The sequence below is a fragment of the Oikopleura dioica genome, chromosome 1 (genome assembly GCF_907165135.1).
Source record: "Oikopleura dioica chromosome 1, OKI2018_I68_1.0, whole genome shotgun sequence".
In the NCBI taxonomy this organism is placed as follows: domain Eukaryota; kingdom Metazoa; phylum Chordata; class Appendicularia; order Copelata; family Oikopleuridae; genus Oikopleura; species Oikopleura dioica.
Window position 1 is genome coordinate 5,875,315 of NC_137291.1, and position 18,189 is coordinate 5,893,503.

The 18,189-nt window shown below is 42.2% G+C and overlaps 7 protein-coding genes across 8 annotated transcripts in view; 1 reads left to right on the forward strand and 6 right to left on the reverse strand.

Moving 5' to 3' along the window:
- LOC145708187 (small ribosomal subunit protein eS6-like) overlaps positions 1-14,676 on the reverse strand; it is a 37,281-nt gene extending 22,605 nt beyond the window's left edge. Inside the window, exons 1-4 of one of the 2 annotated variants that reach the window (XM_081786916.1) lie at positions 14,430-14,676; positions 14,198-14,382; positions 13,951-14,154; positions 13,738-13,900 (exon numbers count right to left, since the gene is read on the reverse strand). In XM_081786916.1, the coding sequence (XP_081643042.1) occupies positions 13,757-13,900; positions 13,951-14,154; positions 14,198-14,382; positions 14,430-14,625 (729 nt within the window). In that variant the 5' untranslated portion in view covers positions 14,626-14,676 and the 3' untranslated portion in view covers positions 13,738-13,756. Of the gene's footprint in view, positions 1-13,685; positions 13,901-13,950; positions 14,155-14,197; positions 14,383-14,429 lie in introns of those variants that run through there. The other variant, XM_081786204.1, reaches the window with a different exon arrangement.
- On the forward strand, positions 1,035-4,187 carry LOC145711295 (3-galactosyl-N-acetylglucosaminide 4-alpha-L-fucosyltransferase FUT3-like). Its single transcript, XM_081789019.1, has 4 exons — positions 1,035-1,388; positions 2,059-2,324; positions 2,782-3,090; positions 3,849-4,187. The coding sequence occupies exons 1-4, from the start codon at positions 1,126-1,128 to the stop codon at positions 4,049-4,051; spliced, it is 1,041 nt and encodes a 346-aa protein (XP_081645145.1). The 5' UTR covers positions 1,035-1,125; the 3' UTR covers positions 4,052-4,187.
- LOC145710868 (LIM and senescent cell antigen-like-containing domain protein 1) lies at positions 4,557-7,408 on the reverse strand. The gene is made up of 6 exons (XM_081788576.1): positions 6,878-7,408; positions 6,503-6,774; positions 5,902-6,257; positions 5,147-5,328; positions 4,986-5,104; positions 4,557-4,897 (listed from the first exon to the last, which is right to left on the reverse strand). The coding sequence occupies exons 1-6, from the start codon at positions 6,902-6,904 to the stop codon at positions 4,831-4,833; spliced, it is 1,023 nt and encodes a 340-aa protein (XP_081644702.1). The 5' UTR covers positions 6,905-7,408; the 3' UTR covers positions 4,557-4,830.
- On the reverse strand, positions 7,246-9,266 carry LOC145700814 (uncharacterized). Its single transcript, XM_081778139.1, has 4 exons — positions 9,029-9,266; positions 8,148-8,329; positions 7,857-8,088; positions 7,246-7,364 (listed from the first exon to the last, which is right to left on the reverse strand). The coding sequence occupies exons 1-4, from the start codon at positions 9,264-9,266 to the stop codon at positions 7,246-7,248; spliced, it is 771 nt and encodes a 256-aa protein (XP_081634265.1).
- Positions 9,323-10,230, reverse strand: LOC145706759 (putative gamma-glutamylcyclotransferase CG2811). The gene is made up of 2 exons (XM_081784202.1): positions 9,918-10,230; positions 9,323-9,682 (listed from the first exon to the last, which is right to left on the reverse strand). The coding sequence occupies exons 1-2, from the start codon at positions 10,225-10,227 to the stop codon at positions 9,501-9,503; spliced, it is 492 nt and encodes a 163-aa protein (XP_081640328.1). The 5' UTR covers positions 10,228-10,230; the 3' UTR covers positions 9,323-9,500.
- On the reverse strand, positions 11,330-12,694 carry LOC145697558 (uncharacterized). The gene is made up of 5 exons (XM_081774783.1): positions 12,625-12,694; positions 12,236-12,458; positions 11,876-12,193; positions 11,767-11,826; positions 11,330-11,717 (listed from the first exon to the last, which is right to left on the reverse strand). The coding sequence occupies exons 1-5, from the start codon at positions 12,665-12,667 to the stop codon at positions 11,345-11,347; spliced, it is 1,017 nt and encodes a 338-aa protein (XP_081630909.1). The 5' UTR covers positions 12,668-12,694; the 3' UTR covers positions 11,330-11,344.
- Positions 13,207-13,694, reverse strand: LOC145711041 (ubiquitin-related modifier 1 homolog). The gene is made up of 2 exons (XM_081788802.1): positions 13,517-13,694; positions 13,207-13,473 (listed from the first exon to the last, which is right to left on the reverse strand). The coding sequence occupies exons 1-2, from the start codon at positions 13,646-13,648 to the stop codon at positions 13,312-13,314; spliced, it is 294 nt and encodes a 97-aa protein (XP_081644928.1). The 5' UTR covers positions 13,649-13,694; the 3' UTR covers positions 13,207-13,311.
- Positions 14,677-18,189: the final 3,513 nt, after the last annotated feature.

The window sequence follows — 18,189 nt, forward strand, 5'->3', positions numbered from 1 at the left end:
AATTAGTGGTTGAGATTCGATTCGAGTTCTTTTTGGAAAGTGATTTTTAAGATTTCTATTTGTCCTAGATCTTTTATAAATAAAAGCAAAATAATTTCAAAAGTATTTTTTTTTGTAAAATTTTAAGATTTTAAAAGAAAAAATTTCAGTTTTAAAATTATCTACTTTATTATTTTTTTCGTTATTACGATTCATCATAATTCTGAACATCTGCCGGTATTACTTCTTGTCGTGTCGCTTTTTTGACTAGGCATTGCACCTTTGACATGATATAGCGTTTTTTTTTCGCGCAAAGGTCACGGTCAATCCTGCGCGATGGCGCTGGTGAGCTCGTGCGCGCCGCGTCATAAAAGTTTCACGATAAGATTCCCGGCTGTACCTCTTGTAAAACGTGATAGAGAAACAAAACCCTCCAAAATGAAGCTAAGCTCCGTTTTTATACTTTTCTCCAATGCGGAAGGAATGAAAGACCCAGTAACTCCAAATTGGCGGACGGATAGAAAACAAGTCAGCGAAAAGAAAGCGCGAAAAATCGCAGAGAATTTAGAACTTTTTCAAAAGAATTACAAAGCATTCAACAGACAGAAGCCGAAGAAAGACAGAACGACGATTCTCGAATTCTGGAATTTCGAAATGCCCTTTTTGAAGAAAATTCCAGAGAAATGCGGAGGATGCTGGCTTACGAACGATAGAAATTTCGAATATGAAGGGAAAGGGGTTGAAATTTTTTTTTTCAAAAAAATGCCAGAATTGAAATTTTTTCTCAAAAAAATATCTAAAATTGAAATTTCTTTCAAAAAATAAATTCTAGCATTGAAATTTTTTTCCAAAAAAAAAATCTTAAATTGAAATTTCTTTCAAAGAATTAATTCTATAATTGAAATTTTTCAAAAAAAAAATCTAAAATCGAAATAAAAAAAATTCTAAAGTTGAAATTTTTTTTTTCAATTTTCTTCAAATTTTAAAGAAAACCGTTTAGCATTCTTTTCTCGTGTCAAGAATGTCTCAAAACTGTCAATTAATAATCGCCCTACTTTTTGGGGTGGACTTTAGTTCCCTCGCATTCGGAGCTCGCTATTTCAGTAGGACAGAAAAAGTTCAACCTTTTCAAAAGCTGACGGAATCATGTTCGACAACACTCGTTACAAAAGCGCAATCAAGGCAAAGGATCTTCCCGATTTCACGAACCGGAATACGGACTCGCAATATTGGGTGTTTTGGCCGCGAGAAGCAGCTTCCAAGGGAATTGAAAAGGGAACCAACTACAATCTCGTAAAGGAAATTCACGACTGGGACGGCGCTTTTAATTTGACTGCTTCGTATAGAATCGATAGCGACGTTGTACGACCGTTTGGCAGTACAGATTCAGTACTTGCACGTCATTACAGGTATAGTAAATGACCTTTTTACCCCAGTTTTGAATCACGTGAAAAAAGGATTATGTAAACTTTGCCGCCCCCAAATCTTCCGTTTAGCCTAAACAGAAAACGGGTAATTATTTTGGGTTTTCAAGGAGGAGAATGGATTCGCCACGTTTTTAGTGTTTACACACAGCAAGTTCGCTCAGACTTCGGCTTGACCCCTCAACTTCTGCTGCATATAGAGTACGTCTAGTGAATAGAAATAAAGATGAGGGAGAGATAGATGATATCAGAGAGTCAGGGTCAAGGTTGACGATTCTTTTGATTGGAAAATTTTATAGTCTGAGATTTTGAGTAAGTTTTCCTCGTCAAGGGTCGCAAACATGTGTTAAAACCTGAGTCAGGGTCCTGAGCTTGCGAAACGGGTTAAGGTTAGGTTTAGCAAAATGGAGAACTGTTACTCTTACCCTAACCCTAACCGCGGGCATTCTATCAAAGCTCTTACAGGACCCTGAGTCAGGTTTCTTGACAGGTTGCCGGACCAAAGTCCTCCTAGCTCTAATCATATAAACCGCTGCATTTTTCAAATAAGTACTCCTAGAAAATATTGAAAACAAGATAACCAAAGGTCAATCCTTATTTTTACGTTGCTTATCTTTCTCTTTCTCTTACTTTGTTTGTAAATGCTATCTTTTAGCGCCGGAGAGCACGAACCCTACGAAGACATCATTAAGTCAATCATGGACCGCAAAGAAAACAACAGCGGAAAACACACAACCTGGATCGTCTCAAACTGCGGCAGAACGAACGGAGCTTCGGCGAGATGGAACTACGCTCAAGAACTGATCAAAGAAGGGCTGAAAATAAACGGCTTCGGCGATTGCTTCAATAACCATCTTGAAGGCGCTCCTTGGTCGGATAAATTTGGCGATGGAGTTATTGCTGGCTACAAATTCTATCTTGGTAAGTCACCAAATTTAATTCCCAGCGATCCAGAAATCGCGAAATCGCGCGAATCTGGGAAAACAGGTTGAACTAAAATTAACCACATCTGTGCTAAAGTGAGTCGCCCTTGCGCTCATTTTGCTCAACCCTCACGTTCTCTTTTTTGTTTAATTTTTTAACATGGAAAACGTGGTTTTGTTATTTTACCAATTTTTTTCTGATAAAAAACAAAGAAAGTTATGTTTTCAAAATAAAGAAATAAGAAAAATTATTTTTATGATAATTAAAATTGAGAATTTTTAGTTAAAATTTTGAAAAATTCAAATTTAAAATTTTAAAATTTTTATTTCTAAATAATTTTAAAAAATTTATTAGATTTTTATAATTGTTATTTTAAAATATTTTAAAATTTTTTTACTAATAATTCAATTTTGAAATCTTAATGAATATTAAAAAAATCAATAAAAATTTTCAGCGTTTGAAAACTCTGTCCACTGCAACGGATACATCTCTGAAAAGTTTTGGCGTAACTCCCTCGGCACCGGGGCTGTTCCCGTCGTCTACGGTCCTCACAAATCGGACGTGGAAGCTGTCGCGCCTCCAAACTCCTACATTTTCGCCGAAGACTTTGAAACGCCCAAAGATCTGGTCGACTATTTGGACTACTTGGACGGCAACGACACGGCGTATTTGGAGTATCACAAGTGGAGAGCGAATGAACTCGACGATGATTACGAGTACTTGGGATCCCATACGGCGGAAATGATGTGCAATCTTTGCAGAAGTAAGCTTTTCTTACTAAAAAATTTTCCCGTTTTTTCCCATAAAAATCCAGTTTTCCTAAAATTGACCGTCCAAGTCATGTCACATCAATCCCAGGATTTCCAAAACATCTCTGATTAGCGTGATTAAATCTAAGCTTCCTTCTACCGTAATTAATCGCTATAGAAGTTCTATTTTCACTACGAATTTGGCGGTTCCTTGAATACCGATTTTCGAGCTGGCTCTATTTTTACTCGCTGTTTTCACTGATCACAACGTACGATTTTAAAAGATCAACTCAAAGGAGACGTTTTTCAGCTGATAGCGAAAGTTCAGAGGAACAGCTTTCAAATTCCTTTATGGAAATGAGCCTTTAGCATTTAGAAATGAGCATGTTACAACTTTAAATTACCATAATTTCTAAGGGCGAGTGCTCGCAATGGTGAAAACATGTTATTACCGGCTCTTTTCTTTAAGGCTCGGCAACCTGTGTGAAAAACCTGAGTCAGGGTCCTGAAAGATCTGTTATGAAAATTCTCTCGATCCTTACTCAGATTTTCCACAGAGATTGCCGAGCCCAGAAGAGAAGTTGGCAATAACGTCAACCTGTGTGGAAAACCTGACTCAGGATCGAGCGAAATTTCATAACAGATCTTTCAAGACCCTGACTCAGGTTTTCCACTCAGGTTGCTGAGCCAAATAATATTAAGCTCTAAAAGTTGGAGTCTAAATTGAATTTTTTTATCTTTTGATGGTAGACATTTCAATAATAATTTTCAGATATCCAAGAACGCAAATCCGCCGGTTTCCCCAAACGGATCATCAAAAGCGTGATGAGCTGGTGGTGGGTAAACGTTCACGACGACAAATGCACTGGCGGCTACAAACTGCCCGAGTGGATCACTTCCTTCCCCCCTCAAACCATGCAAAACACATATGATGAGATGAGAGCAAATCTTCACGAGAAGGACGTCCTCAAATAAGTGAGAAACAATATTTGAGACTTTTTTTTAATTATTCCAAAATCAGACTGCTGCTAATCTTCTTTTTCTTGACTTCTGTAAATATTTTTTATCCGAAGCTTTTCTACACCAATAAAATGGATTTCCATGCCCATTGATTCACGAAAATTGATATTTCATGCGCACCTACCAAATCAGTAATTTTACGCTTTTCGTTATTTTGCAAGCAATTTTCAAATTCAATTTTGCAAGATAGACACAATGTGCCGCGATTCTTACCTCTGACTCTGAATTTTTTGCTTGAAATCCGATCGTTTCTAAAATATGAGTCGGCTGAAAATCGAGAAGCCGCTTGCGGCTTCGAGAAAGAGAGAATCGAAGCTGCGCAAAGCGCGGCTTTTTCGTCTTTTTCAATCGAACCCGCAAGCGGCTTCTCGATTTTAAGCAGCACTCTTATATTAGTAACGATCGGAATTCAAGCGAAGACTTCACAGTTAGAGGTGAGAATCGTAGTATGTTTTGGGTCTCCAGTAAAGAAGATTTTTAGTTGCTTTATTGGAAGATTGAAAAAGCCAGAAAAGAAAAGGAATAAGAAGAGAGGCTGAGGCACGTGAGAGTCTGATAGTACGTAGCAGAATAAGAAATAAGGATTGAGAAGCTCAGGAATTCAATTATGGGAAATAAATTATTGCTTGTAAAAAAAGGGGGAGTTTTTGGAATTTGAAGAAAGAGCGAGTTTTTTTTTTGATGAATCAGTTTCAATTGTCATGTCTTGTCGATTTTGTCGGTTTTGTTGGCCGCTATTTTTTGGAATGCTTCTTGATTCGCTTTTTTAGCTCAGAGGGGAACTTGTCGAAGCATTTTTTGCTAAAAAAGGGAATCAGTGGGTTTTAAAATTTGGTGGATTCTTGTTTGCTTTTTGGACGTTTTTGTGAGGCCCGAATATTTCGCTTACCAAAGCGGTTTCATGTCAAACTCGACGAATTTCTGCTTCGGACTGAGTCGATCATCGCAGCCTGTGCACCGGAAACAACAAGAGCAGTACTTTTTCTCCAGCGCCGAAATCACTTCGTCCTAAACGGAAGTTTAAAACAGGGGAAAACAAAGGGAGTGCACCTTTATGGGGATATTGCAAGAAAAGCAGACTTCTCCAAACTGAATGTTGTAGTGCTTCTCACAGTAAGGCATGTTATCAGGTCCGAGGAAGTACTTAGAGTGCGAGAAAGGACGCTCGCAGGATGAGCAGACGAAATGCTCAGGATGCCACTGCTTCCCACAGGCATTTACGCATCTCCCCTCTAAAAAATAACATTAATTGCTGATCAACCCAAAGGATGCATAAAAACGTTAAATTAATTCGGCATTGGAGGGAGTTCCCTCGCTGTTTATATCAACGTGACCTCTAAAATATCGACGTGAGTGGTCAATTTTCAGCTGATTTGCCAACAATTAAATTTAATTTTGGGATAAACGGCCCATTTTTCACGAGGAGAGAAAAGTTTATTTTTATCCAAACCAAACTGGTCAGTTTCCAAATCATAATTACATCTATCTCTTGTTTCCGTCCAGCCGCGTCTAATAACCAAAATATGCCAACAATTATTACCCAAGACGCGTTTTTAAAAACACGAAGCCATAATAAAACATACCAACCGGGCCCACGTTAGCGAGGGAAAATAGTTCAGCCCGAAAATTCTCGTCAAAGTTACGCTGCTTCTGTAAAATGGCTTTTTTCGAGAAAAAATTATTTATCAAAACCAACTCAAAAACCTGAGTCAGGAAAAAGCCGCGGCTTTTAATTAAAGCTTTCCAATGACCCTGACTCAGGTTTCTTGAAAGTCGAGCCCAGTAATCTACCGCTTTGAACATACCAACCGGTCGTCGACAAGCTGCGCAAATCGGAATGCCCATCTTATCGTGACAGGGAAGGCAGTACAGTCGCCCTCCGATGTCTCTGCCAGTATGATCCATGACGCAGGCGCAGTTGGCACAGTTGAAGTGGTACGGATGATAGGGATCGCCCTTCCAGCGAAGCGGCATGTCTTCCACTACGTTGAAGCACTTTTGGCAAATTGGCTTTCCTTCGGCTTTCGCTTTTTCTTCGTTGAAACAGGGTCGGCAGAAGAGCTTCTTGTTGTACTGCGCCAACGGGGTGCCCAAAGCAGATCCGCAAGAGTCTTGATTTTCGCAACAGAAACATTCGAGGCACCATTCTGCGTTCAGGGCGCTTTAAAAATGGCTTTCAAAAAGGGATTTTTCAAATAAATGAGCACGGCCATCAAAATTGTCGTGCTGTTTCCAGCAATTAATTATGGATCAAGATAAGTTTATACCGGACGTTCTCTACAGCCAGTTTTTGATAAACTAAGAAAAATAAGATGAAACTTCTAAAGAAGCAATTCTATAGCGCTATTATTGGAGTCGCTAAGGGAAAACTGAAAAATGAAAACAGATCACTTTGGAAAGCCGAGCCTTAAAACCTCGCCCTCGACAAAAGTGTTGCATTTTCTGCAAATGGGCGCGTAAAGAACTTTGAAATCGTCCTCGCAGTACTTTTTTCCTTCAAACTGAAAGATGTTGTCCTCATCGGTAAATCTCCTGAAACACTGTTCGCAGCAAAAACAGTCTTTGTGAAACGATTGCTGGTCGTAGTTGGTGAAGTCTTGACCGTCGCCGATTCGTTGCTCGCAGTGAGAGCACTTGTCCGCTTTGTACGGGCGAAATCCTCCGGCCACGCTGCGGCTCTGAATGAAATCGGTTCACTTGGAAATATGAAGGAGGGACTTTGAGCCTCTAAAAGGGGTGATGGTAAGAGTCAGGGTCGAGATCAGAAAACCGAGGTTTTACCTTTGGAACTGGAATTCCTTGTACCATCCGATGTCCGTTTTTTCAACTCTTCTTTTTCTCTCTATTTCTGAAAAAATGTTGATTGATTAATTAAGTTTAGTTGAATTCAAATAGCTTCGCTGCGCAGAGACTCTGAAACAGTGGAAAGGGAAAGCTCTTGGAGGGCAATTAAATCAGCCGAATCCTAATCCGATTCATCCAAATTCTTTTGAAATAGTTGAAATTGTTCTTTTGTCGTTTCCGATTTCAGAAGGCGTCTGACTCTTTCTTCGTTTTTTACGCTTCTGCGCGCTAAAAGAAACGCGACCTCCAGCTGGGCGGAAGAAACTCGCCCTTGCCGATTTGTCAATATTTGATTTTCGAATAATTCAAAGACGCCCGACAGCTGCTTCTCGCTCAGAGCCGTAAATCTTATCAGCGCAGAAAGAATTGCCGAGTCCTGGAGGTGGAGCAATTTCGGAAAGAAGAGCAACGATTGGGATGGAAACTTGCGGATAATTTTGCAGAGGATTGTCGAATCGCCTTTTTTGGAGTTGGAAATGGGAATAAAAAGGTTGAAAATAGGCTCAAAAGATGGATTATCCTCTAATTGAAATCAACAACGACAAAAACGAAAATTCAAACAAGAAGAACCCTTTCTCAAAAATTGAGCTAGAAGCGGTTTTTTTTTTCTTTCGGAAAATTTTTGACTCGTAATTTTTGTGAAGCCGACTTTTCGCGCATTTTTATGTAACTCTAACCGTACCCTTCACCCAAGCGCTAACCTTAACCTGAGTCCCAGACCATGTCTGTTTTAGACTTTACTTTCGTATTTTTTTAAAGATAAAAACCACAATTGAATAAAGAAGATATCCGACTGAGGCAGTCGAAATGACAAAATGCGGTTTTCCGCGGCTATAAATTTGAAACCAAAAGAAAAATTCCAGCGCCTTATCTCCTTATCGCTGAATAAAAATAAAAATTAGCTCGGAACTCCGGCCTTGATGTCTTTGAAGATGAAATTTGAAGATCTCTTCATCCAGATCATCTTCTTCTAAAAGCAAGAGAATGGAGAAATAGGCGATTGTGAGGAGATTCTTTGAAGTTTTCGCTTTTCGGAAACAGTCGTAAATCTGAGGAAGCATTGACGATTCCGGACGTTCTCCGTAGAATTCCAGGTAGTCCAGGAGAGCCAGCGAGATTTTTCGCCATTTGTGAGACGGCCCATTTCCCTGATTGAAATAATTTATCAAAATTGTTACCAAAAAGTGTGTTCGTCGTATTGTTGTACCTTTGATTTCTCTAACTCAGCACTTAAAATGTCGATGAAGATTTTCTGGGCTTTTTGGTGAAGAAGAGGCTCTCGCCGCAGGGCAAATTTAATGAAGTTAATTGCTGCTTGTAAGTCCTCCGACTGGATGATTAATTCTGCCACTTTGTTCGCCCATTTCCCAGATTGCAAATGCACCAGAGCTGAAAATGAAAGCTACAGTAAGTTGCAGTTAGCTGGGCTCGGCAATCTGACCTGAGTAAAACCCTGAGTCAGGCCCCTGAGTACTGAGTACACAGGCCCTGACCTGTGTGCCTCAGTAAAATCGAGGCCCGAGAAAAAAAACCCTGACCCTGACCCTGACCTGAGTTAAAAGACAGGCCTGAGTTGCTCACACAGGGCCTGAGTAAGCGAAAAAAACACAAAAAAAGGGTCAATTTGCAACGTCAAGGGGGTCAAAATACAGTGATTTTCCGTCTTATGGGCGATTTTGTGATTAAAAGTTATATGTTATCTGCGAAAAATGAAATTGTTAAGATTTTGATGTGTGGAAAAACCCTGAGTTTTGGCCTGAGTCAGGCACCTGACCCTGACCTGAGTTCCTGAGTCTGAGCAGGCCTGACTGAGTACCCTGAGTACCTGACTGAGTGAGAAACACTGACCTGAGTTCCTGAGTAAATATCAAGAAAAAATTTTCTAACCCTGACCCTGACCCTGACCCTGTACTCAGGTTGCCGAGCCCAGGCAGTTAGTCTTACGCCGTTTAACACGACTGTAAGAATTAAACAACACGGAGGCTTTCTTTTACCGCAAAACATTTAATACAGTGGTGTTTTATTCTTGCATTACAAGGCTTGTAATGCAAGCCCCAATAATTGGGCAGAAATATATCTGTATCTTACCAGACGTTCCCGCACGTAAATTTCCATCTTTGATTGTCGCTAAAATCGATCTTTCAACTGTTTCGTATTCGACGATTTCTTCCGAAGTTTGAAAAATAGTAACGAGAGTGAAGAGCGCGATGTTCTGAATCGCCCAGTTTTGATGAGAAAGATCCTTGAGAACTTGATTGAAAATAATCATCGATGCGTCGCCCCGGATATTGCGAAGAATAAGGAGGTAGCTTCGCTTGGTTCTCATTTTTGCGCTTTCATTTTCGCGGAAAATCTTTGGCTTTATCAGAACCGATCCTTAAAAACTTGACTCGAATATTACTAGAAGTAATCAAAGAAGCGAGCGTTGGAACCAAATCATCCCTTTTCTTCTGCTGTCTGAGCAACGTCTGGAGAACAGGAATTACCTCCCCGTAGTTATCAGATAAAATCGCCTTCTCCGCCGCCTTTTGAACGGTTTCTTTCGGATACAAATGCTCCATTAATGATTTTTCAGAATTCGAGCGCAGATTTCTTCTCCGAATTTCTTATCTTCTTTGCTGCCAGAATATGGCTGGTTTTTGGTAGAATAGGAACTGATAAAGTCGAGTTTTAGAAGACGCGAGATTTCGGATTCTGGGCCGTTGTAAGCGTAGCAACTGCACTTTTCTGACTCGCCAAGATCTGAAGACTATTTTTCGGACTTAAATTTCAAGTTTACTCAAAAAGCGAAAAAAATACAGTTTAACTTAGCATGAGGCTCCTGCCATGAGCCTCCGTTAAATCCATCAAACTGATACGCTGATCCCTTTTTAGAGCACACTACTAAAAGACCTTATCTAAATCCTATCTTTCCGCGCGTTGTTTCTACTCCGCCGCGCGTAATAGCGAAGAAAAACAGTGAAAAATGTGAACTTACGATTAACAACGTCGATGCTAATCCTTTTGTACTCGCCCTCTTGATCTAGTCCCTCGAATTCATCCAAGACCAGCGCTCCCTTCTCGCTTACTTCAACAATTTCTCCCTCGACGCACTCGCCCTGACCCTTGCGATCAACCAAAATAGGCACGTGATCTGTCTGCGGATCCGTAACAAGTGGAAATCCGTCCTCTGTTCTTGCCGGCCTAGGCGCCTCTTGAATATGCTTGAAGCGAAGGAGATAGTCAATAAGCCAACGGTTCGGTTCGCCTGATTTTAAAGTTCCGTAAATGAACAGTTTTTGACTCATCTCATTCTGAATTCGCCATTTTTAAAATTGATTGATTGCAAAAGAAAGAAAACAATCCAGAAGAAAATTATTATCGCCAAGGAGGATGATAATTATTCGATTTACTTTTATTTTTCATTTTTATTGGTAGATTTTTTTTTGTACTGAAAGAAAGAAACTTCACTCAGGACTGTTTTTGAAAATTGAGTCCATTTAGTACTAACAAGTCTTCGTCTTCTGGCAGTAATGGTCAAGTTCGACGACAGCTTATCTAAATCACGAGTTAGAGGGGGGAGCACGTAAGTTAAGGCGTTTTTGCGATTTGCGTCCCTTAAGGCTTTGCGTCAGTTAAGGCGTTTGCGTCAGTTAAGGCGCTGAAAATGACTAGTTGAATTCTGATATCAAGTAGGGTGTGCTAGATTTCCTCGATTGTAACTTTACTTAAAATTCTTCTTATTTCATTCTCAAGTTTAATTTCAAATATGAAAACAGATCTGAAAAATTTAGTAGTGTCGAATTATAATTTTACTAAAAATTGATTTATTCTATCACGAAAAACTTCAAATTTAATGATAAACCTGCCGTTCAGCTTGACATGCTTATTATAATTTCAGTAATCGAGTATAAAATTATTTTTTATGAAAATTTTAAACCTAACACTAACCCTAGGAATTGGGAAAGACAGGTTTTTTTTAAGACTGCTCCTCTACTGTGGAGCGGTTTTGAGTACCTTAGAGTCGAGATATTTTAATTATCTCTTTTGCAGTAAGAAGGTTAATCAAGAAAGTCTAGCAGACCCTTCTCGATATCAGAATCCAACTAGTCATTTTCAGCGCCTTAACTGACGCAAACGCCTTAACTGATGCAACGCCTTAAAGGACGCAAATCGCAAAAACGCCTTAACTTACGATTCGTATTATTACCTGTAGTCGTCGTATCTAGGTGGGGATCGAGAGCGACGGGGAGAACGTGATCTCGATCTTCTGGAATAGCCACGATCGTCGTCGCGAGGTTGCCGTTGAAATCCTCGTCCTTTTCCTTGATACGGCTGGTGAGCTCGTCCGCCGCCGAACTTTGATGGAACACGGTCTTTACACGGATAAACAACTGAATAACAGTATAATGATATCCATTTCAATCATTGCAGATCCATTCCTGGGTCGAAAGAAGCTCCAGGTGGTCCTCTTCCGCCACCTCGTCCGCCACGGAATCCACCTCCGCCGCGTCCGCCTCTGAATCCACCTCGATCGCCGCCAAAGTCTCTTCCGCCTCCTCTGTCTCCGAAATCTCGTCCACCGCCGCGGTCAAAATCGCGTCCGCCACCTCTTCTGTCGCCGCCAAAGTCGCGTCCTCCTCCACGATTTCCGAAATCTCTTCCTCCTCGGTCGCCAAAGTCTCGTCCACCGCCTCTTCCGCTGCCTCGGTAACCACCACGATCACCGCCGCCGCCTCGACCGCCTCGGAAACCGCCGTCTCTATCACCGCCTCCGCGGTAGCCGCCATCGCTTCTTCTAAAATATAAATTTCTCATTTCTGCCTTACAGTAATCTTGACTCTAACCTGTCATCTCGACCGTCTCGACCATCTCGATCGCGTCTGTCTCCGCCTCTTCTGTCATCTCTACAAGAAAAAAATTAAGCAATTTTACCAAAGAAAGACAAATGATTACCCTCTTCGATCTTCTCGGTCAAATCCTCCGCGGCCACGTCCACCTCTGAATCCGCCACGATCGCCGCCAAAGTCTCTGACACCGCCTCGATCTCCAAAATCTCGACCGCCGCCGCTTCTTCGATCTCCTCCGTCGCGATCGCCTCCTCTTCTGAAGTCATCCCTGCTTCTGCCGCGGAATGAATCGTCGCGGCCTCGACCTCCGTACCCGCCTCCTCGACGATCTTCGTAGCCACCTCCGCCGCCACCGCCGTAGCTGTTTCTGTTTCCAGCGCCGCGATCAACGCGATCAGAGTAGCGATTCTCCTCTCGGCGACCACTTTAATTTCACTATATTTTAACACTTGGTTTATTTAACTACCGATAGTCATCTTTGGGTGGACCAGACGGAGGAGCTCCGCCTCCGTAAGAATTGAGCACGGGCGGTGGTGCTCCATAAACTGGTGGTGGAGCGCCGTACGAGCCGCTTGACTCTGGTGGGGGTGGTGGAGGCGCCGCATACATTCCTCCCATCATTTGTGAAGCAAGTTCTGGAGGCAGGTGGCCAGGTGGAGGACCTGGTGGTGGTGGAGCATTTGCCAGCTCTACGGCGCGGTTTTTAATTCAAATTCAAGAAAAGAAATCTTATCGAAGGAATAAAGGAGGTGATATGAAACTCATTTGATTTTCTATTCATTGAATACGGTAAATGACTCGATTTTTTATCTCGTCAATACGAAGTTGCTTTAACAGCAAGAACAGTTATCAAACCTGGTGGTACTGGTGGAGCACCGTAATTCGGATATGAACTCATGTTACCGTCTTTCGATTGTTCTGTAAGAAAGTTTTGTTCAGCGAGTTCGCTCAAATGTTAACCTGCGATTCGGGCCTGCTTTCATTTTAGACCTCATTTTACGTTGAGTTTATCCAGCGAATTTCTTGTATTATCCTACGTTATAGAAACTACCATTCTGACTCGGTTTTCAGTACATCCAAGAGATACAAACATAATTATTTCCAATTTGAAAGTTTCCATAATACAAACCTATTTGATATTTATCAATCCCGGACCATGCGAGCTTGTTTCAGTGAATAATCAAAGTTCAACTCATTTTGTTTGTGATCCATTTTACTCACCATTTCAATAATCAAGCCATCTCAGGCTGTTTTCAGTTTCAGATTTTTCAATGTTCGCGTTTCAGATTCAGAGTAATTCATTTTCACGAGCGGATTTTCCAAGGTTTGCTTTTTCCATGATCATAGTTTTTGAATTGATGCACAAGTTTGATGATGCAAGTTGCGTTGTTAACGTGAAAGCAGCTGCCCTGCGAAAGGAAGAGACGGAAACACAAGTTTTTGAATGATAGAATGCGCGTGGGCAATCGCTTTAGTATTGAAAGACTGGTTGAATGTACAAGAAGAGACAGTGATAATTAGAAAAGGAAGGAGATGTTTCAATTATCCTCCGTGAAGAGTGGAGACGAAGGTTATCCTATCGTTCTTGCAGACTTGATAGTCGGCTTCGTTGAAGAGCTCCCAGTCGGCGTCGTTAATCAGCACCAGCACTCCGGGCTTGACGTCTTTGTCGGACTCGATCAAAGCATCGATGTCGTCGATCAGCTAAATATAAGGTCAATCGGGCGAACGGGGATTTGAAACTTACCTTTTTGCTTCTGACTTGGGCGAAGATATCGGAAACTTTCGGCTCTTTGTGGTCGCTCTTGAACGTCAAGAACTTCTCGCCTCCGTTGTGAGCAGTTTCAGCGCCACCGCAAAATTCCAGCGTCACTTCCATTTCAATCTAAACGTCAGAAAGGTTAGCTCGCTCTGAATATTTTCCTCTCGCCAAAATGGACTTTTTCTGACAAGACAAATTTAGACCACGAACAGGGGCAGGAAGTGTTTAGTTTCCGCTGACGGAGGTCTTGGATTTGGAGAGGGAGGATCGTCTTCGCTCCTTCTTCTTTTCCTTGGCTTCCTTCTGTCGCTGGTTGAGGAGCTTTCGGTATTCAGCCTCGGCCTTCTGGGCGGCCTGGTATCGGTCTCGCTAAAAACCAAAGTGTTAGGAGGGGAGAAGTGGCGAAAAATGAGTGTTACCTTGTCTGCCAATCGCTTTCGCTTGCGCTGGATTCGGTTGGGAGTGATGAGTCGCTGGACCTTGGGGGCAACCTTCTTGGCCTTCTTGCCCTCCTTCTCGATGGTTCGGTGGACGACGTACTTGGTGACGGGGTCGGACTTGTCCAAACCGAAGAGCTTTCGGATGTTGTTGGCTCGCTTGGGACCAAGTCGTCGGGGGATGGTCTAAAACACGAATAAGCTTGAGAATGATGAGATAAGCTTTTACCTTGTCGGTGAGACCCTCGATCTCGCCCTCACCCTTCTTGACGATCATGAGGTTGAGGATGGAGAGGTTGTGATTGACGATGCAACCTCGGACAGACTTTCGCTTTCGCTCACCAGTGCGGCTTGGGTTGTAGCAGGACTGGCCCTTGGAGAGGAGGAGCTTAACTCGACCGACAGAGGCGACACCTGAATAAAAGTTACCGACTGATCATTTGAAAGCGTTGTTTACTTACCCTGTTTCATGGGGAAGCCCTGCTTGTCGTTACCGCCAGTGATTCGGACAACGTATCCGGCCCACTCGGGTCCGAGGTGATCAGCGCTGACTTCCTGGGCCATGCGCTTGTCGTAGAAGTGCTTCAACTTCTGCTCGTCATCGACCTCAAGGACCTTTTGGCACCCGGTCGCGGGGTTGGCGATGTTAAGTTTCATTTTGACGCGTCCGGTCCGTTCAGTCTACAATTTTAACCATGAGGAAAAAACAGTTCGAGTTTTCCTTTCCCTGAAATTCCCTTGACCGGCGTAGAAACAGATCTGCGCTCAACTATATGGAGCACTAGAAATTGACTTGTGTCGGGGCCAGGGCTGGTAAATTAGCGCACTATTTTCTCTCGAAGAAAAAAAAATTAGCGCACTAATTTTTTTTTAGAGACATTTTCGCGTCTTTCGCGCCTTTAGTGCACTAAAATGACACTAATTTTTCCTCTTGGGGAAATTAGTGACTTTTCGAGAGCTGATCAGCACTAAAGACGCGAAAAAAGAGGCTCTTTTTCATCATCCAATAGGCTCTTCCCGGATGATAGTTTCATGGAAGACGATTTTGATCAGGGAAGAATTTCTTCAAACTGAAACTGCTAGATATATAAAAATCAATGCATCGTAAATATGACACAATTAAATTTTTAAAAAAATAACTTATTTAGTAACAAATAAGTTGAAAAGAATAAAAGTCAACTTTTGTTGGAAATTCTTTTTGTCGAGTTAAATGATGAGCTAAGATAAGCTTTGCTAGGGAGGTCCTCTCCCTAATTTTTTTTATCGCAGGGCCATCCGCAGCTGCATCTTCCTGCTTTTCTTCATTTTTTGCCTTTCTTCTTCTTGTCGTTGTCCGAAAACTTCTCATCGTTGTCCTCAACAGTCTCTGAAGCTAGAGCAGCCTTGACTGATACGTTCTACTTTCGTGGTCTTAAGGGTGTCCCCAACGATTTTTTTAAAACAGGCTATACTTTGAGCTATTTTTTATAGAACTTCCTGAAGGCTTTTCGGCTAAAAGAAATATACTCATTATTATTTAGACCCTTTTCTATGCCATTAATTTGGCAGAATTTTGAAATTGTAATCTTTTAATCCCCTACCGCTTCTTCAAAGAGTTCTGATTTTTCTATTCTGACCAATCTTTGAGATCGTTTTTCTCGAGTTCTACAAATTCAATTTTTAAATTTCGACCAGATCCTGATTCCTTGTACGCTCCTCTATGCCATAAATTTAACGGATTTTTAAAATTTATCTGTATGCATCAGATACGATGCATTCTTTGAAGTAACGATTTTGCTGAAGTTTGAGCTCGATTCTAGCGCTGTTCCTGAAATTCAATTTTTCTCATTTTTACAGGAATAATAGTTTGATCTATTTTCAATCTCCCGGCACGCTCAGATTTTGCGTTGATAAGACCCTTAATCCCTTTTTCCGGCGCCAAAGTGCAGGTGTTTGCGACTTTTGGCGCACTGTTTGAAAGTGAAAAATTTGTGCTATCGTATTGATATAGGTATCATTGAATAGAGAATTTTTCGAGCTCTCAGAAAATATACAGGTCGATATATAAAATCGAAAGTTTGAAAATGACACTTTTTACAGTGCATTTCTATCGAGCCGTAATGCATTAGCGCTGTCATAGAAACAGTAATATCTCGAGAATCAGATGAGATATTTCAGATCTGAAAAAGCTCTAGAATCAGCTTCCTTTAATTAACTGAAAAAATTTGGTCATCAGACTAAGATTAGTCGAATCCGATCGTTGGGGACACCCTTAAGAGCTCTTCTCAGTATCTTTATATAATTCTTTATTCATAGAATCATATTTATTTGATAATTTAGAAGGGAGGTCTCCTCCTAAATTCACGCTTACTTGATAAGCAGTGTTGGAAAAACCCGCCCACGACCGGAAGAAATTTCTGATTTGGCCCCGCGCCCGCCCGGGGCCCCGTACGTTGTTAAATTTTCCCCCTTCCTCGCTTTAAATTTAACGGACCCCCATTTTCCGAACTTTTACCTGCATTCACTTTTTTGTCTTACGATCAAGTTGTAACTGTTACAGTGATCAGGGGCTCATTTGAAAGCTCGTTTTATAATGACCATATTCTGGCATAATAAGCTGTGTATCTCAATAATTAAGTATGCATTAGAGGGCATCAAAGTGATAAATGTTCGCTATTTTTTCTCAGCCCAGTTCCTTGATTTTTTAATTTAAGGAACTTGACGGATCTTCGGGCCGTCTCAGCCCAGTTCCTTGATTTTTTTATTTAAGGGGCATGACGGCCCTTCGGGCCGTCTCAGCCCAGTTCCTTGATTTTTTTATTTAAGGAACTTGACGGATCTTCGGGCCGTCTCAGCCCAGTTCCTTGATTTTTTTATTTAAGGGGCTTGACGGCCCTTCGGGCCGTCTCAGCCCAGTTCCTTGATTTTTTAATTTAAGGACTTTGACGGATCTTCGGGCCGTCTCAGCCCAGTTCCTTGATTTTTTTATTTAAGGGGCATGACGGCCCTTCGGGCCGTCTCAGCCCAGTTCCTTGATTTTTTTATTTAAGGGGCTTGACGGCCCTTCGGGCCGTCTCAGCCCAGTTCCTTGATTTTTTTATTTAAGGGGCTTGACGGCCCTTCGGGCCGTCTCAGCCCAGTTCCTTGATTTTTTTATTTAAGGGGCATGACGGCCCTTCGGGCCGTCTCAGCCCAGTTCCTTGATTTTTTTATTTAAGGAACTTGACGGATCTTCGGGCCGTCTCAGCCCAGTTCCTTGATTTTTATTTAAGGGGCTTGACGGCCCTTCGGGCCGTCTCAGCCCAGTTCCTTGATTTTTATTTAAGGGGCTTGACGGCTCTTCGGGCCGTCTCAGCCCAGTTCCTTGATTTTTAATTTAAGGGCTTGACGGCCCTTCGGGCCGTCTCAGCCCAGTTCCTTGATTTTTATTTAAGGGCTTGACGGCCCTTCGGGCCGTCTCAGCCCAGTTCCTTGATTTTTATTTAAGGGCTTGACGGCCCTTCGGGCCGTCTCAGCCCAGTTCCTTGATTTTTATTTAAGGGCTTTACGGCCCTTCGGGCCGTCTCAGCCCAGTTCCTTGATTTTTATTTAAGGGGCTTGACGGCCCTTCGGGCCGTCTCAGCCCAGTTCCTTGATTTTTTAATTTAAGGGGCTTGACGGCCCTTCGGGCCGTCTCAGCCCAGTTCCTTGATTTTTTTATTTAAGGGGCTTGACGGCCCTTCGGGCCGTCTCAGCCCAGTTCCTTGATTTTTTTATTTAAGGGGCTTGACGGCCCTTCGGGCCGTCTCAGCCCAGTTCCTTGATTTTTTTATTTAAGGGGCTTGACGGCCCTTCGGGCCGTCTCAGCCCAGTTCCTTGATTTTTTTATTTAAGGGGCTTGACGGCCCTTCGGGCCGTCTCAGCCCAGTTCCTTGATTTTTTAATTTAAGGGGCTTGACGGCCCTTCGGGCCGTCTCAGCCCAGTTCCTTGATTTTTTTATTTAAGGGGCTTTTTCTGAATCCGCGGGGACTGTGGGCGCCAGGGTTACGGGCGCCCTTAACCCCCCGGGCGCCCACGGGCGCGGAAATCTGCGGGGCCCCCGCCCGCGCCCGCGGAAAATGTTGCGGGTTTTCCAACACTGTTGATAACTGCTTATGAAGAACTCCTCCCAAAGATTTTTTTAGTTTTCTAGGATATAGGCTATCATATAGCATTGTAAGTTTTTTGAGTAAAATGTATTGGGAGGAAATCTGCTTTCTGAA

Excerpts from the sequence above, each read along its gene's own strand:
- LOC145711295 (XM_081789019.1), top strand. The coding sequence starts at position 1,126 with ATGTTCGACAACACTCGTTACAAAAGCGCAATCAAGGCAAAGGATCTT. Across the intron at positions 2,325-2,781 it reads TGGCTACAAATTCTATCTTG|CGTTTGAAAACTCTGTCCAC; the intron begins GTAAGTCACCAA and ends AAAAATTTTCAG. Across the intron at positions 3,091-3,848 it reads GATGTGCAATCTTTGCAGAA|ATATCCAAGAACGCAAATCC; the intron begins GTAAGCTTTTCT and ends AATAATTTTCAG.
- LOC145710868 (XM_081788576.1), bottom strand. The coding sequence starts at position 6,904 with ATGGTACAAGGAATTCCAGTTCCAAAG. Across the intron at positions 6,775-6,877 it reads AAGGAATTCCAGTTCCAAAG|AGCCGCAGCGTGGCCGGAGG; the intron begins GTAAAACCTCGG and ends GATTTCATTCAG. Across the intron at positions 5,329-5,901 it reads AGCTTGTCGACGACCGGTTG|AGGGGAGATGCGTAAATGCC; the intron begins GTATGTTCAAAG and ends GTTATTTTTTAG.
- LOC145700814 (XM_081778139.1), bottom strand. The coding sequence starts at position 9,266 with ATGAGAACCAAGCGAAGCTACCTCCTTATTCTTCGCAATATCCGGGGC. Across the intron at positions 8,330-9,028 it reads TTTACGTGCGGGAACGTCTG|CTCTGGTGCATTTGCAATCT; the intron begins GTAAGATACAGA and ends TTTCATTTTCAG. Across the intron at positions 7,365-7,856 it reads TCATCTTCAAAGACATCAAG|TTTCCATCCCAATCGTTGCT; the intron begins GCCGGAGTTCCG and ends ATTATCCGCAAG.
- LOC145706759 (XM_081784202.1), bottom strand. The coding sequence starts at position 10,227 with ATGAGTCAAAAACTGTTCATTTACGGAACTTTAAAATCAGGCGAACCG. Across the intron at positions 9,683-9,917 it reads TAGCATCGACGTTGTTAATC|ATCTTGGCGAGTCAGAAAAG; the intron begins GTAAGTTCACAT and ends AATAGTCTTCAG.
- LOC145697558 (XM_081774783.1), bottom strand. The coding sequence starts at position 12,667 with ATGAGTTCATATCCGAATTACGGTGCTCCACCAGTACCACCAG. Across the intron at positions 12,459-12,624 it reads TGCTCCACCAGTACCACCAG|AGCTGGCAAATGCTCCACCA; the intron begins GTTTGATAACTG and ends ACCGCGCCGTAG. Across the intron at positions 12,194-12,235 it reads CCACCCAAAGATGACTATCG|TGGTCGCCGAGAGGAGAATC; the intron begins GTAGTTAAATAA and ends GTGAAATTAAAG.
- LOC145711041 (XM_081788802.1), bottom strand. The coding sequence starts at position 13,648 with ATGGAAGTGACGCTGGAATTTTGCGGTGGCGCTGAAACTGCTCACAAC. Across the intron at positions 13,474-13,516 it reads CCCAAGTCAGAAGCAAAAAG|CTGATCGACGACATCGATGC; the intron begins GTAAGTTTCAAA and ends CCTTATATTTAG.